The sequence below is a fragment of the Haliaeetus albicilla genome, chromosome 12, assembly GCF_947461875.1.
Source record: "Haliaeetus albicilla chromosome 12, bHalAlb1.1, whole genome shotgun sequence".
Lineage (NCBI taxonomy): Eukaryota > Metazoa > Chordata > Aves > Accipitriformes > Accipitridae > Haliaeetus > Haliaeetus albicilla.
The window spans coordinates 42,305,558-42,319,816 of record NC_091494.1 but is presented as its reverse complement, the minus strand read 5'-3'; the positions used below and the strand labels follow the sequence as shown (position 1 = coordinate 42,319,816).

The following is a 14,259-nucleotide window of genomic DNA, read 5'->3' as shown; positions in this document are numbered from 1 at the left end:
GGGACGGCCAGTGCTTGCTGATGTCGCCAGTGCTACTGCTCTGTGGCTGATGCTGTATCTGTGGATCCTATTCCATCATTTATTCGCTAAGCTTCGTGCTTCAGGAAGATATGTTTACATAGGCACTGCTGCAAAAATACTTTTATTTATATATACATGTATACAGACATATACATAAACACTTAATGCACTTAACCTAACAAACTGTTTAAAAATCCCTTCCCCACAGAAATTCTGCCAATATTTCTTCTGCGTAAATGTTACTCAGCCTCAGACTGCACAGGCTGAGCTCGAGCGTGGTGGAGGCTGTAGCCACGGCTCTGCCGGCGGTGGGGACGTGTCCGCGTCCCTGTCCCACTGTGGGCAGCGATGCCATGCCTCCAGCTGCTTCGTGGGATAACACAGGTAGATTTTTTTGATGGAGGTTAAACGTGATGTGGGAAGGATGGAGCAATCCTCATCAGTGTTAATTAACTCCTGTGCAATTGTCTCCTACAATTAGGGAAAACAACTCGCTACGTGGCTTGTTGCTACAGGTTAATTTTCTCCTTTCAAGCCAAGCGTGTTCTCTAAACTTCTCTGTGCTGCCCCAAAGCAGCTTCCATGTGCGCTATGTTGCTGTGTAGCTTGACCTGCAGCCTTAATTAGCAGTGAAGACTCTTGTTAGCCTCGTGCTTGCCTGTCAGCTCTCCGCAGTCATTTTCAGCCCTTTGCAGGGCTGCGTGTGGTGCTGTGGGATGGACCCGAAAGCACCAAGAGCTGCCGGGGCGGTGGGATGGTGGCTTTTGGGGCATCGCAGCTTGGGCTGGGTTGGTGCTCCAGCTTTGGAGCAGCCATCATCAACCCGCTGCTCCAGCCCGGAGCGGGGCTGCTGCTGTGCGCTCCTCGGAGGATTACAAGGATTTCTCCTGCCAACAAATACCGGCACCTGGGTGATGCTCCCCCCCGGATAGCGTGCTCGACACTGGCCTCCGAGCTGGTGTCCACGCAGGTTCCTGCTCACTGACATTAGAAAATGGCTGTTTTGAGCTGGGGGAAGGCGCTGGCTGAGCCCTGTACATGTGCACCCGAGGAAGAAAATTAAACTGTCACACTCTCCAAAGGCCAGGCAGCAGGAACTCGGGATAAAAATGCCTCAGGCAGAAAATGAGCTTTATAGCGTTTGGCCAGCTTCAGATGAGGTGACAGATGCTTAATCAGCTTATTTGCCATAAGTGTCTGTCTGTCGTCTTCCCTCCCCTTCCTGGGATGGGACGCTGCCAGCAGCGCGGTGGGGGGGTGCAGAGCCCTCGCCTCCCCGGGGGGGATGCCCGTGCATCCCTGCTTGGGGTGTGCAGGGACGTTTAGGCATTAAACTTAATTTTGCAGCGGTACCCTTGGCGGGAGGCTGTTGGGACAGGGCGAGGGGCTGTCCCCGAGGTGGGGCAGGGGCTTCGGACTGCTTCAGGGCTGCTCCGCTGCATCCAGGCTTGGTCCGGAGGTCGGATTTGCAGGGAGAGAATGGAGATTTTGTTGTCTCTTCCAGAGCTCGGCTGGGAATCGGTGTCTGGTTTTAGAGATGCTATCGGCGGCGGGGATTGAATAGCTCTGGCAGGGGAGGGTCAATAGCTGCCGTGCCAAACGTACAAAGAGCCGTTCTTCTTTGTGATCCGATTATTCCTTCCCCCTCCATGTTTAAATAAGGACCTTAAAGCGAGGGAGGAAAAGCTGTCAGACAGCGCTTCTGGTGTTCACCGAAACCCTAATTTATGCATTTAGAGGCAGGTGGAAAGTGACACCAAGTGCTTTGAGACTGAGGTGTAATTCCTTGCACGTGGCATCAGCTGTGGCTGGCCCCAGCTCGGTGGGGACGGTGGTGGCTTTGTTCTGTCTTCAGCTCCTTGGTGGTTATTTCAAATACCTCTCTTCGGCCATTTCTGCTTGTCCGTGATAGACGAAGCTGATGTTGCTCTCCGAGCCCACCCCAGGAGTGGGACATCACCAGCGATCATCTCCCAGAACTCAGGTCAACTTCATGGTTGGTCTGAGGGCCATTGCCTGCTGTCTCAAACAGCCACTTATGGTTATATTTGCCATATCTGATCACTTGCTGGTTTGGGACATTCACTTATCTCTTATGGCGAAGCACCTACGCAAGGCATCTCATGCTGGCTTGGTTTTGACCCTCTGCCTCTTGGCGTTCAAAACCCAAGATTGGTCTTCCTCAGTAAAGCTGTGGGATGAAGGGACGATATCTGGGGCATCTTCCCCCCATCGCTGTGTCCGGGCTCTGCTCTCACCTGGTGTCAGGGCAGTGCCAACGGCTCTTGCTGGAGCTGGTGTGGGGAAGAGCCCTTTGGAGCAGTTGTCCTTGGTGAGAGGTGACGGTACCTCCCAACCGTTCCTGCAGAGGTCTGGAGGAGGCACGGCTTGAAGCGGCAGCACAGGTTGTTGCATTCGGCTGACATCCTGGCCATGTTCAACAGCTCTTATCATAGTGTTTGGTTTAGCATTGAGCTACTTCTGCCCTGCCCTGATCCTGTACTTCTGACTTTACCCTAAATGAGAAGAATATTTGCCCTTCCAGACCAATAGGGCCATTGCTTTGGAGCATTGTTCGCAAGACATGGGCTTCTCGGTCAAAACCCAGCATCCTCTTGCAGATGTCGGGAAGCTTGGGTTGCGTTGCTGTGAGGGGTGTGGGAGGACTTTTTGTTCCGTTATTGCATTGATGAGCATCGAGTTCAGTGTGGCTGCCCCAGGGGAGCACGGAGCTGCTCTGTCCAGCTCCCGATCATCTCTGCTAACCCCTGATGATATTCTTTTTTCCTTTAGACGATCATGGAACAGTTCAATCCCAGCCTCAGGAATTTCATTTCTATGGGGAAGACCTATGAAAAAGCCTTAGCAAGTAAGTGAAACTGCGTTGCTGGTGTGTTTATTGCTGAAACGCTGGGGGCTGGAAGGCTGGTGAGGATCCAGCTGGGTCCGTCTGGTCAGCATGGTCTCGGAAAGGACGAAAGCTGGAAAACCAGCTTGGGATGCTCTTTGTTCCCAAGGGGGGTGAGGGGAGGAAACTGGGGAGGTGGTTCTTGGACCTCAATGCAAAACTCATGTCGTTAGGATGTGCAAGGCACACGCGTGCTGCGGGGCCACAAATGTGGAAAGGATTTGAGTGTTAAAATGTTGAGTGGCAACTGGATGACAAATACATCAACCGGTTTGTCTTTAAATGTTACTTTGAAATATTTAGAATTAAGATTTTAAGCTCTGTTTAAAGCTGTGTTATTAAAATGTTCAAATTGCCCAGAAGAATGCATTGGGAGAGAAGGAAAAAACCTAAAAATATTGGTGGCAACTCTTGATTGGGAATACTGGGTCCTGTTGGGAGCCGTTAGGGAGGTGTAGATTTAAATGATCAAAAGTCAAATACAAATTGTTGAAAACCAAAAAATGGACTAATTTTACTTAAAATGACTTTGCATACTGCCTGGGACCTTCTCGGCTCAGTTTTAAGGAGGTTTAAGGCAGGCTCTGTTCACCCCAGAGGCAGCTGCTTTCTTTTGGGGAGGGCTCTGCTTATTTCAGAGCTGCACTGCACGTGTCTCTTGGATTTTATTTTTTTAATTGGTTCAGTGAAAATGCCTGTAAGGGAAGAGGCTGTCAAAATCTTAAACCAGTGCAAAAAACCCCAAAACTTTGGTGTCTCATGTTCTTAAACACCAGTGTTTGAAATATGACCTTTGGGAAGGATCTTTGCCGCCTTGCTTTGTGCCTGGAGCAACTTTTATTTCCCACAAGTCAAATGAGGTTCCTGGATGTTTCAGTGAAGGATCTTTTAAGATGCAGACCTCCTACCGTTCTCAGGTGCAGGTGCTCCCCTGCGTGCTGCTCTCTTGCCAGTTCTCAGCCTTGTTTTTAATTAGGTTTTAATGGATCAACTGGCCATAACGTAGGCAGTGCCTGTCCATCCTGGTCCACTGCACAGGGGCTGTGGACTCTGATCCCCAGGGATGGGGCACTTACTACACCCTTACAAGCAGCAGCATTTCCCAGCTATTCCTAATGATGCTAACGATGCAGGGGTTCATGATTTGGGTGTGCTTCTGCCTGCTCTTTCCCTGCTGGGTCTCCAGCCAGGTGCAGGCAGCAGGGAAGGGAGGAAAGGCAGGGTCTGATGGGGAGGAGGAGGTTGCAGTTGGGACTGTGGTTTTTTTATTTGTTCTTCTGAAATGTTATACTGATAATGCAGCTTGTAATTACCCGGGTGGTGGAGTCCCTTTATAATGTGCTATTTTATCACACTTAAGTTGAGCACACTGTAACTGCAGTGTTTTGTGGATAACCAGTATGATCACTTGTTTTCTATTCTTCTTGCATCCCTGCTGTGAATAAGCTTTGAAGGCAAAGATCTTCCTGTAATTTTTGAAATTGTCTTTGGTCATCCTTTACTTTGCATCTCTGAGCTTGTGGGGGCATCTGAAGGAAGTATCTTAATCAGTAAATCATGCTGGAAGAGGTTTCAGCACATAATTTGACGGTGTTGTGCTAAAGCTGTACAACATGTTCTCGTGATTAGAGGAAACCCCCTGCTTATCTGATTAAAGTGGAGTGTGTAGCTGGAATGTCAACAAACAAGACTGAACTATAATGAAAGTCTGTGATATTCAATTATTCCACAGTGATTTTTCTGAGCAGCATTAAGCAGGCTGATGGTTAAACTGGAATGAAAACCACCTAGGTCCTGCACGTACCTTTTTTTTTTCCTCCTAAATAGCTCTGTGATCTTGCTGCTCGATCTTTCTTCTTTCTTCACTCATTTTTCTTCTGTTTGTTGTCTAGTCCCTCCCCGTGGGGTTAAGCCCTTTGAAGTAATGTCTATTTTAGTGTCTAGCATCTATTCAGTGCCACAGAAGTTATAATAGCCATTAAAGAGAATATAACCTGTGTTTTTTGATCCTTTTAGGCATGACATATGCAGCAAAAGGATACTTTGATGCTCTGGTTAAGATGGGAGAGTTGGCCAGTGAAAGCCAAGGATCTAAAGAATTGGGTAAGTTGCCTATTTACTGCTAAATGGAGTCACAGTCCGGAGCAGGCTCTAAGCACAGGAATGAAACCAGTTTTTTGCTGTCGATGGGGATAACAAGCTCAATGTGGAGCTGATCCTGCCTCATGTGAATGGTGAAAGTGTCTCTGTATTTACTGTTAGTGTAGCTTAAAAAAAAAAAAGCCTGCTATTCTTAGCGTCAGGATTTTGGGGCACTGTCAGCTTGTGGTGTTTGCAAAAAGGAAGTGTTTGCAGAGAGCAGCTTTCCTGGCATTTTCGTCTTCCTTTGCAAAGGAGACAAAAGCACCGGCTTCTGGTCTGGGAGCTGAGGCAGCGCTGCCTGCCTTCGTCCTCCGAAGGAGAAGGGGACGATGCAGGGGAGAGGCAGCGGTTTGGGGAATGGGCAGGTCAGCTGTACTGAAGCAGTGTTTCTCCTGGTAGAAGTCGCCCAGCACTCGGGCTGTGCACGGTGAGGGCTGTGTTTATGCCCTAAGCCCTGCTGAGTGCGGCAGAGCTGTTGCAAGATCTGCTGCACGCTGTCTGCAGCTTCCCAGTGCAACGCAGCTGGGGACTTGTATTTGCTCAGTCGATTACAGTTGCGACAGGCGTCACGAGCTGTGATGCTCGGTGCCTCCTTTCCCTTTCCTACGCTTACTCCTCCGGTAAGTCATTTGGGAGCTGCTTTTCCAGTCTTCCCGTCGCTTGGACATGGCTCCTGTGCTCTCCCTCTGAGCTGCCCCCTCCTTGCTGCTGTCTCGCTGCACAGATATGGTTGGAGGTGGCTCCTCTCCCAGCTCCCCCCAGGGCTCCTGCAGCCTCTTGTTAAGGCTCTGGTGGGGCTGAGATGGGTTTTGGTCTCGTTGCCTTCGCCATCCCAGGTGAACAACTCCTCCTCCTCCCAGTCCCTCCTGCAGGTCTGGCTCACCAGGTCGCCATGCTAGGAGATGGCAAACTGTACTCATTAATGCGATCTCTGAGGCAGTCAATTAACAGAAGAGGTTGAGCTGAAATGACTCTAAAGACCGATGAAGCAATTGGTGAACAGCCCCTCAGAGGGGCCAGGCTGCTTGTGCTCGCTGTCAGACACTGCTTACCCCCAGCCACGGGCTGCTCCAGCTCGGCCGTGCACAGCTCGCTGCCTGCGCCTGAATTTTGATGGGGAAGCAGTAAGTGTCTATGGAAACCAATTCTATCGCTTGGATTAAAGCTGCCTATAGCAATCTGTTTCTGTTTAATAAATAAAACAAGAGCCTTGTGCGTGATGCATGCAGCGACTGAGATTGTAAGGGCTGTGCAGACCTTACTGTCCGAGGGCTTCCTCTTCTGTCTCTTTGGGGGTGAAAGACGAAGCAGCTCTGTCCTCCTGGGAGTGAAAGCTTGGGAAAGCTTTATCAGAGGCAGCTCAGCTGGGTGAGGGCAGGAGCTTGGGGACCACAAACCCTGCCTCCCCTTCTGAGCAGCTCCAGGCTTTGCTCACGCTTAAAACCTGGCTTTGGTGTCTTCTGGTGGTCCTGCTTTCTTGCCTAAGGACGGTGGTTTGACAGCAAGCATCCTTAGTGCCCTCCCATGGGCTCCCAATAGGCACTTGGTGTGTGGCTTGAGTTTTTTGGGGTTGGTTTAAAATCTTTCCAAATTACTGTGCCTTCTGCTCTTGGTGTGAGTGCATCTGAGGGAGGATCCTGGCAGCTCCTGCTCAGCCCAGAGCTGTGACGAGCAGCTGCTCCTCGGACCTCTTGCTTTGTTGATCTTGCTGATATTTATTGTGGCAGCTGCTCCATGCAGAAGAAAGTTAAGATAATATATCTGGCTGCTGTTTACTGGAGCCGATAACAGCTGGGGACACAACCCCCTCCCAGCGGGATGTATAAACAGGGGCTGAAAAATGTTTTAGATCGGGGCTGTGCTCACCAAAGGTATGGCTTTTCCTGGGAACACCTTTACCTTATCGGTTCCTGTGCTGTGATTACTGATAGTGCCGGAAAGGAGCGCTGGGGTCTGGGTTATTTCATTCCTTACTAGAAGCTGCAGCAAATGGGGATGTTCATAACTGCCACTTGCATTAATGTTGTGCCCCTGCTGCTCCCTCCCTGTGTGGGTGGTTTCCTCCATGACCAACAGCACAGGGAAAGCTCCTCCAAGAGGTCAGGCAGGACTCTGGGATGCTCTGGTTGGGGCTGCAGCTTGCATCTGTTTCCAGCCTCCATGGAAAAGAATCTGAGATTTTTTTTACCCCTCCTTAACCCTTTCTTTTCTGAATGTGGATACTTTTCTGATGCTATTTCTGGGACAGGAGGTGTCAAAAAAAAACATAATACACACATGCTGTGTCTAAAAGGTGATGAAGGCGGCCACATCTCTTTCCCTAGCTCTCCTGCCTGTGCTGCAGTGATGCTGGGGTGGCTGTGGGGGCTCTGCACCCCCCGGTGACACAGCACGGATGGGGACCGGGAGCTCCGGGCAGGTTCGCAGCACCCCGGGGCGCTGGGTGAACACTCAGAGGCTGCCCTGTGCCAGGAGAGCTGCTGTGGCTCTGTCGATCAGTGCTCAAAACTGGCCGAGTTTTGCTGTTGTCATCTCTCTGATAGTACTTGTGACTCCAAGGAGCTGCTCTTTAAGTTGGACATTGGAAAACTGCCCGTCAATGGCCAGTCCCCAGCTGTGTGCAGCCATGCTGGCTGTCTGGTGCAGTGAGGCAGAGTGGTCCATTCTGCTCGGTGCTGGCTTGTTTAAAAACACGTTCCTGTGATGGTAGTGATGCTGCATGTTTGTCTTGCTGAAAAGAGTTAGCAACCTAATAACCCTACCCCCAAGCTTAGGTCTCTGCTCACCAGCTGCTTAGCACTTCACATATTTTGTAAATTCTCCATCAGATTTTAGCAATTGTGTGTAGACAGGATAATCCTGCGTGGTAATGGAAAACTTAGTGATAATAAAGTACTTGAGTTGTAATCGGCTCTGTGGTTTGAGTTTTCAGGTGCAAGTGTCTGGCAGGGGTGTACCTCTGTCTGAACCCCATTGCCGTGGCATTCCCGGGAGCCAGAGGGGTGGCAGGAAAGCTTCTCCCCTCCCTGCTCTGCTCTCTGGGCTGCTGCCCAGTTTCAGGCACTTGGCGGATTAGACCCATCCCCACAGTTCCTCTTTGACAGGGGTTCCTTATGCTGTTTTTCACATCTTCAGTGGTTGCTGCCATGGCTTTTGGGAAGCTGAGAAGCTGGTGTGAAGAGCATGAACATTGCATGTCTGCTCAGTGAAGGTTTGTTCCAGGCTTGATCTGGGAACGCTTTGTAGACACTTCTGAGGAGCTCCAGTCTCATGCGCAAGTGCTCAGGTGACTTTGGCCCTTGTCCGGCTCCTGCTTAGGTCCCTTGGATGCTACTCAAAATGTTGTTTCTTTTGTCCCCCTTGAAAACTAGGCCATGGCAAAGTCATGGGAAGGGGATTTTTCTTCCCAAGGGAAGTACTTGCCTGGTGAGCGGAGCCAGAAGCAGTTCCCACCAGGCTGGGAACGCACTGGGATGCTGGGGCTGAACAGCACCTGCAGGAAACTCCTCTGGGGCTGGAGGTGGATTTTGCTTAGCGGTTGGTTTTCTCAAAGGTCCTCTTGATTTAGTGAAGGCTGCTCTGGCTGAAGCATGGTGCTATGAAAGGGCAAGACATGCACTAATTAGTTGATCACTGTTGAGCTGAAATGAGCCTCTGGTAGGTAATGGCTTTCTGATAGACAATTTGCACAGTCAAATCAGGACCAGTAGCACCGTCGTGGTCCAGTCGTTTGCTGTGGAGCTGTTTGGTGTCAGTGGAGGATGCTGGGCTTCAAGAATTTTAAACCATCTCCGTACAACTTTTAAACCACTGATGAGCATCACAGAGGGATGCGGGGTTGAGCCATCTCCACTGGGCATGCTGTGCACCGAGAAGGGGTTCTGCGGTCAGAGCTGGGCGCAGAGCCTGGTCCTGTCCGTGACGCTGCCGTAGAGCCAGGGTGCCACCAGCCTGTGCCCTGGTGGGATGGCCAACGACCAGCCTGGTGGGATGCCCACGGCTGCCCTGGCAAGTTCAGCCTCTTGGTCTTCCCTGCAGCTCCTCAGGGAAGCTCCTGGCCCGGCTCGCAGTGGTGTAGTTCAGAGGCTTTGTGCTGCACTGAATCCTCTGGGGAGATGTGTTAGTCTGTTAATTGGATTTGCAGTTGTTTTGGGTAGATGCTTCCTGCAGCAGCGGAGATGCAGATATAGATACTGTGAATGTCAAGGGTCAGCGCAGTGTTCAGTGTCTGACCGGGGACCAGCGGAGCTGGTGGTGGCTGTGGTGCCCGATGTCTGCTGGGGACCTGCCAGAGCAGTGCCCAGAAAAAAACAAAGCTGAACTGCCAGAAGTATTTGCCTGTGATGGGTGACTTGGTGTCCCTGCAGTGAGGTCCCTCTGCCTGTGGAGATGAGCTCCTGGGTGGGAGAGCAGTGGTAATCTTGTTGCTCGATCCTTTTAAAATTGGACTTGGTGATGTACTTAATGGCTTGTGGGTAGCAACTTTGTGCTGGTGGAAGAATGGGTGCTCTGGACCCGCATTTCCACCTGCAATTCTGTAAAAAAGCCTAATTTGCCAGAGAAACTGTTCCAGAAATTCAGGATTTGGCTTCCAAGCTGTGTAGTTCACTTGGGGAAGGAACTGGTAGGAATGGGCTTGCTAAGGGTGCAGAAACACAAGAAAGACCTCTTAAAAACTGCTGCCTGCCTCAGAAAGGGACTCTTCTGCTGTCTGCATTGCCTTTTCACTGACTTCAAATCATCTGATGGAAAGCAGACTGCCATAGCAGTAGGCTTGTTCTCACCAACCTGTGTTTGGGTAAGTAATGGTGGAGGGTTGTTAAATGAGCATCTGCGAAGAGCATGTTGCCTGGCTGGAGTTTCTAACGCGTAGCAGCTGTGTGTAACGTTTGGGTTTCACCTTCAGCAGCGACATCTTCCAGGGATGCCTACCTGCTGCGGGCACCGAGCCTGGGATGAGCTCCCGCAGGGATGCTCCATCCTTTCGGGAGGGATGGAGGGGCCACACGAGTGTGTCCATGGGCTGGTTTCTGCTGTCCATCAGCGATGCCCTGAGCTTGGCAGATTTTAGGAGGGGGTGCAGCTTGTTTTGTGGCCAGCCCTGGGTCCTGGAGGTGTTTGCTTCCCCTCCTGGGACTGCTGGCGTGCAGGACGGATCTGTTCGTGTGGGTCCGAGCCGGGTGGTTCCGGGCTGGTGAATGTGAGGTCTGTGCAGTCGTGTTCTCCTGTGCTAATTGATCCTGTGCCACCAATATAGCTGCTGCCAGAGCAGTTGGGCGCTAGGGAGTCGCTGGTCTGTACATCATGATACAGGTACATGATCGGTTCACATCTGGGGGTGGCTGTTGGGAAGCGTGGGGCATCACAGGTCACCCAGGTCCCTCATCTGTCCCTGGTAAAAAGTGTTGATGGCAACTGCTCAGCCCGAGGGAGCCAATTACTAGAAGTGTGTCATTGAACTTGCCTGAGTCAGGGTGCCTTGGGAAGCTTTTGCTTTTCTCTTTACCTAGTCTCTCGATAAATAAATAAAAAATGTCTTAAGCTTTGCCAAGCTGGGTTGAAGCAGAAGCTGCAAACAGAGCTGATCATTATAATGCTGATGAGTCGCTGATATAACATCAATGAATCGGTACCATCCTTTGGGGCTGTGATAAGTGAAACCCTTTTGAAGAGGAAATAGATGAGTCAGTGTGCAGAAGCCGATTGTTTCCCCACACTCGTATCCTTCCCACTGCACACACATGGATCTTCCCCCAAGTTGTCTTGCAATCGAATGTCAGCGCTGATCAAGTCAGAGCCTTCTTGTCTGGATGAGGTGTTGGGCTGCAAAGCGCTTCTCTCTGGCTTGAGGGCTTGTCTGTGGCTTGTGCTGTGTCTTTGAACTTGGATCAAGAGACATTAATGTGAGGGAAGAGAAAAAGAAATTGCAGAAGTTTTCAGCAGCACACTTCTGCCTCAAATCTGGCTCGATCAGATCTTCAGCACATGACATGATGTGCAAGCAGAGTTAGTGCCAGTCTGTGTTTACGGGATGGGGGGAGGCAGCTGTGCGGCAGCGGGGATGGGCTGTGACCGCAGGAGCTGGGGGGGGACGGCCACGCTTGCTGCTAGTGGAAACCAGAAGGTGTGAAACTGGGCATGCAGCGCTGAAAGGGGAACTGGTAACTGCTGGGCTGAGAGCCCTGCTCTGCCAAGTGCAGGGCTGGGGCGGGGGCAGGATTTCACCCTGAAGCAATGCTTTGTTAATAACGTGCACAAGGCTGATGCTCTCTACCCCGCTCCCCGCCTCCAAAAAAAACCCCAGACCAATGGAGCTCTCCTGTCCAGCAGGTACTTTCGCTCAGCGGAGTCTGTGAGGAGTGAAATGGGTGCCTGTGTCGGAGCAGTGCCTGGTACAGGGACCTCCTGGCCCCCTCTCCTCCAGGCACCTTGTGCTTTCGCATCTCCACCTGCCCTGGGAATGTGCTGGCACAGGCACATCCCCTCCCTGGGTTCAAGTGCTTGCTTGGCATCAAAGGATTCGGCTGACAGCATTTAACCAGCCATTGAAAAGCAGATTTTTTTTTTTTCCCCTCTTAGGCTTCAGGAGCTCAAACAACTTGCCCTGTTACTGTCTGTTGCTTTTTTTCATTAATGAGCTAATACTCCTTTTCTGCCAGCTTGCTTACTTCCCTTGACAGCACTGTTGCCTTTCCTGGTCTCCCTTAACAAAAAGCAACAGGGAGAAGCTCAGCACAATGTCAGATAGTGGAGGAGCTGAGCCCTGGACTCCCTGTTCCATCCTTTCACGCTCTTTATTTGCGATCTGAATCTCCAGAGCAAGTGATCTTGATGGTGAGCGATGCCAACAGTGCTGCGTCCTCTGTGTCACAGGAGCAAGGAGCGATGCTGGCAAGGGTGCAGCGCTGTTTGCTTGTCAAAGCATCCCTCGCTGCTGGGCTGATGCCAGTGGCAGCAGGAGCTGGTGGCCACCGGCTCCCGCTGCTCTTGCAGGACAGGCTGGGCTGCTTCAGCCCTGCACAAGCACCAACATGTTCTGGCTCGGAGCAGTTTGGCTCCTTCGCCCATGCATTGTTTTGTATTTTTATTAAAAATGACTCGTATCTAGCCCGAGGCGGGGGGGGCGGAAAAAAATCCTTCGCCTCTGAAAACTCAAAAGCAAAACCCTGTGAGATGGGTTCCTACTGCTCTGCCTTCTGGAGGGGCAGCTGGCTCCTGTGCGGGGCTCGCTGTGCCGATAGCAATGGGAGGGATGTGGAACAACCTGTTTGCCTGTTCCTGGCTGGGTGTGGTAGGGAAGGGCCCACAATAGCCCCTATAGTTCTCCCAGAACGATACCGTGAGTCAGACAGACGTAAATAGCAACTCCTCCTTGCCCGTTTGTGCTTTGCAGCCTGCGGAAAGGTGTGAGAGCCCGGCATGGGCAGGTGAAGCCCTTGCTCTGCAGTCCTACCCTTCCCCATCTTTATTTTTGCCTCTGGGCTTAGGCGAGGCTCTTCACCTTGGGTTTCTTGACCTATAGGATGTGCATTTTGGCAGCAAGGCTAGTACGGTGCTCGTGCTCTGTGTACAATTTACACTGTGACCCAAGCTCTTGCCCTGTTCTCTGCCCTGCTGCGCAGCGGTAATTGCTGTGTTTAACTTACAAATACCACTGGTAGGTGATGCAAAACGCCCGTGGCGTGGGCAGCCGTGCTGCTGCCGGGGTGTGTGCCGTGGTCCCAGCCCTGCCGCCGAGTTCTGCTAACGCCTTGCGGTATCTACCGTCAGCACAATGCCGCATATCCTCTTCTGAGCCAGGGTTTGAAATATTTAGGCTTTCCAACTACCATGGTATCTCTTAGTCACAGTTTAACTTCTTCCCTGCTGCCACGCTGGGTTAGCCTGCGCGGTTTCAGGGTAAAATGTCAGTTAATGTCTAACAAGGTCTGTAGCTTTTTTTGCAGTGGTGAAGCAGCTCGTGGTGTGGAGGTATCGGGGTGTCCGAGGTGCTATACATGAATTCGCACAGCGCTGCAGCTGCTGTTCAGGGGATTTAGTTCAAATCCTGCTGCTGCCCAGCGATGGCGGCGGCCATGGGAAGGCTGGAGCCGATTCCTTCGGAGCCGGTTGGGCTGTCTCAGCCCTGGGAGAGGCTCCAGAGGAAGCTCTTGGCCCTCGACGCAGCCCAACGCCGGGCAGGCATCCAGCCGCCTTCCTGCGCCGCGCCGGCTCCAGCACCGTGCTCACCTTGAGCTGCTCTTGGTGCTGGCCGTGCCGCACCGCACCGCCAGCAAAGGTGCTGCAAAACCAGCTGTGGCAGGGGAGCCCGCTGCCGGGGGGGGGAATGGCAGTGTCCCTTCACCCGGGCTGGGACACGGAGCATCTCGCAACAGGGATGCTGTGCTGGGTGGGAAGGGCTCCGCACCGCTGGTTGCTTTGATGTGGGGCTGAAACGCCCCGTGCTCTCGCTGCGATAAGAGCCAAGGGGGTGGTGGCGGAGGAGAAAGTCTAAACGAAAAGATGTGTATCTGTTGAGAGATGCACCTCCCCGGCTGCTGGGAACAGGTCCATTCCCTGGGTGAGGAATGTGGTGGGTGTAGAGCCCTGTTGTCCCAGTGCAGGGGACTGGGTGTACTCAGTGCTAGATTTGGGGATATGTGTATTATTTCGGAGCGCCTTGGTCCCTGCTCTTTGGGTAGGTTGGGAGCTCAGCAGCGGTGGCCAGAAAGCCCTTGGCCAGCCCTGCACCAGCTTTCTCAGCTGGGGTTTCCACTCCGGCCAAACGGGAAGTGAAAGGGAGAGGGGGTGGCGCGAGCTTTGGAAATAATAAGTGAGCCACCCTTGCATTGATATACTCTTGAAAAAAGCAGTCTCAGCCGAGCGACGGCGTTACGTCATTGCCTTCTTGCAGTGGGAATTTGTGCACTTCCCATGATTGAGCTGTCGCAGCCCAACCGGAGAGCAATTTCCTGGCAGTCTCGTGGTGGTGACCCCTCGCCCGGACCTCCCTGTTCATGCATGAACCTCTTCACCGCAGATGTGCGTAATTGCCGCGGCCGGCTGCCTGCTCGGCGTGAGCGCCAGGGGCTGCTCCGCTTTGTTCAGCACCTTGCGAAGCTGCCGTAAAAGTTACAGCTGGCTGCGGTGGCTGCGGAAATCTCGGCGCGCGGTTTCCTCCCGGTGAAGGAGCGGAGCTGCAGCCACGC

The 14,259-nt window shown here is 52.1% G+C and overlaps 1 protein-coding gene across 9 annotated transcripts in view; it reads left to right on the top strand.

The window, feature by feature from the left end:
- BAIAP2 (BAR/IMD domain containing adaptor protein 2) overlaps positions 1-14,259 on the top strand; it is a 48,122-nt gene that overhangs the window by 7,177 nt on the left and 26,686 nt on the right. For all 9 annotated transcript variants that reach the window (XM_069799432.1, XM_069799428.1, XM_069799437.1 and 6 more), the window contains exons 2-3: positions 2,815-2,890; positions 4,946-5,032. In XM_069799432.1, coding sequence (XP_069655533.1) covers positions 2,815-2,890; positions 4,946-5,032 — 163 coding nt within the window. The remainder of the gene's footprint in view (positions 1-2,814; positions 2,891-4,945; positions 5,033-14,259) is intronic.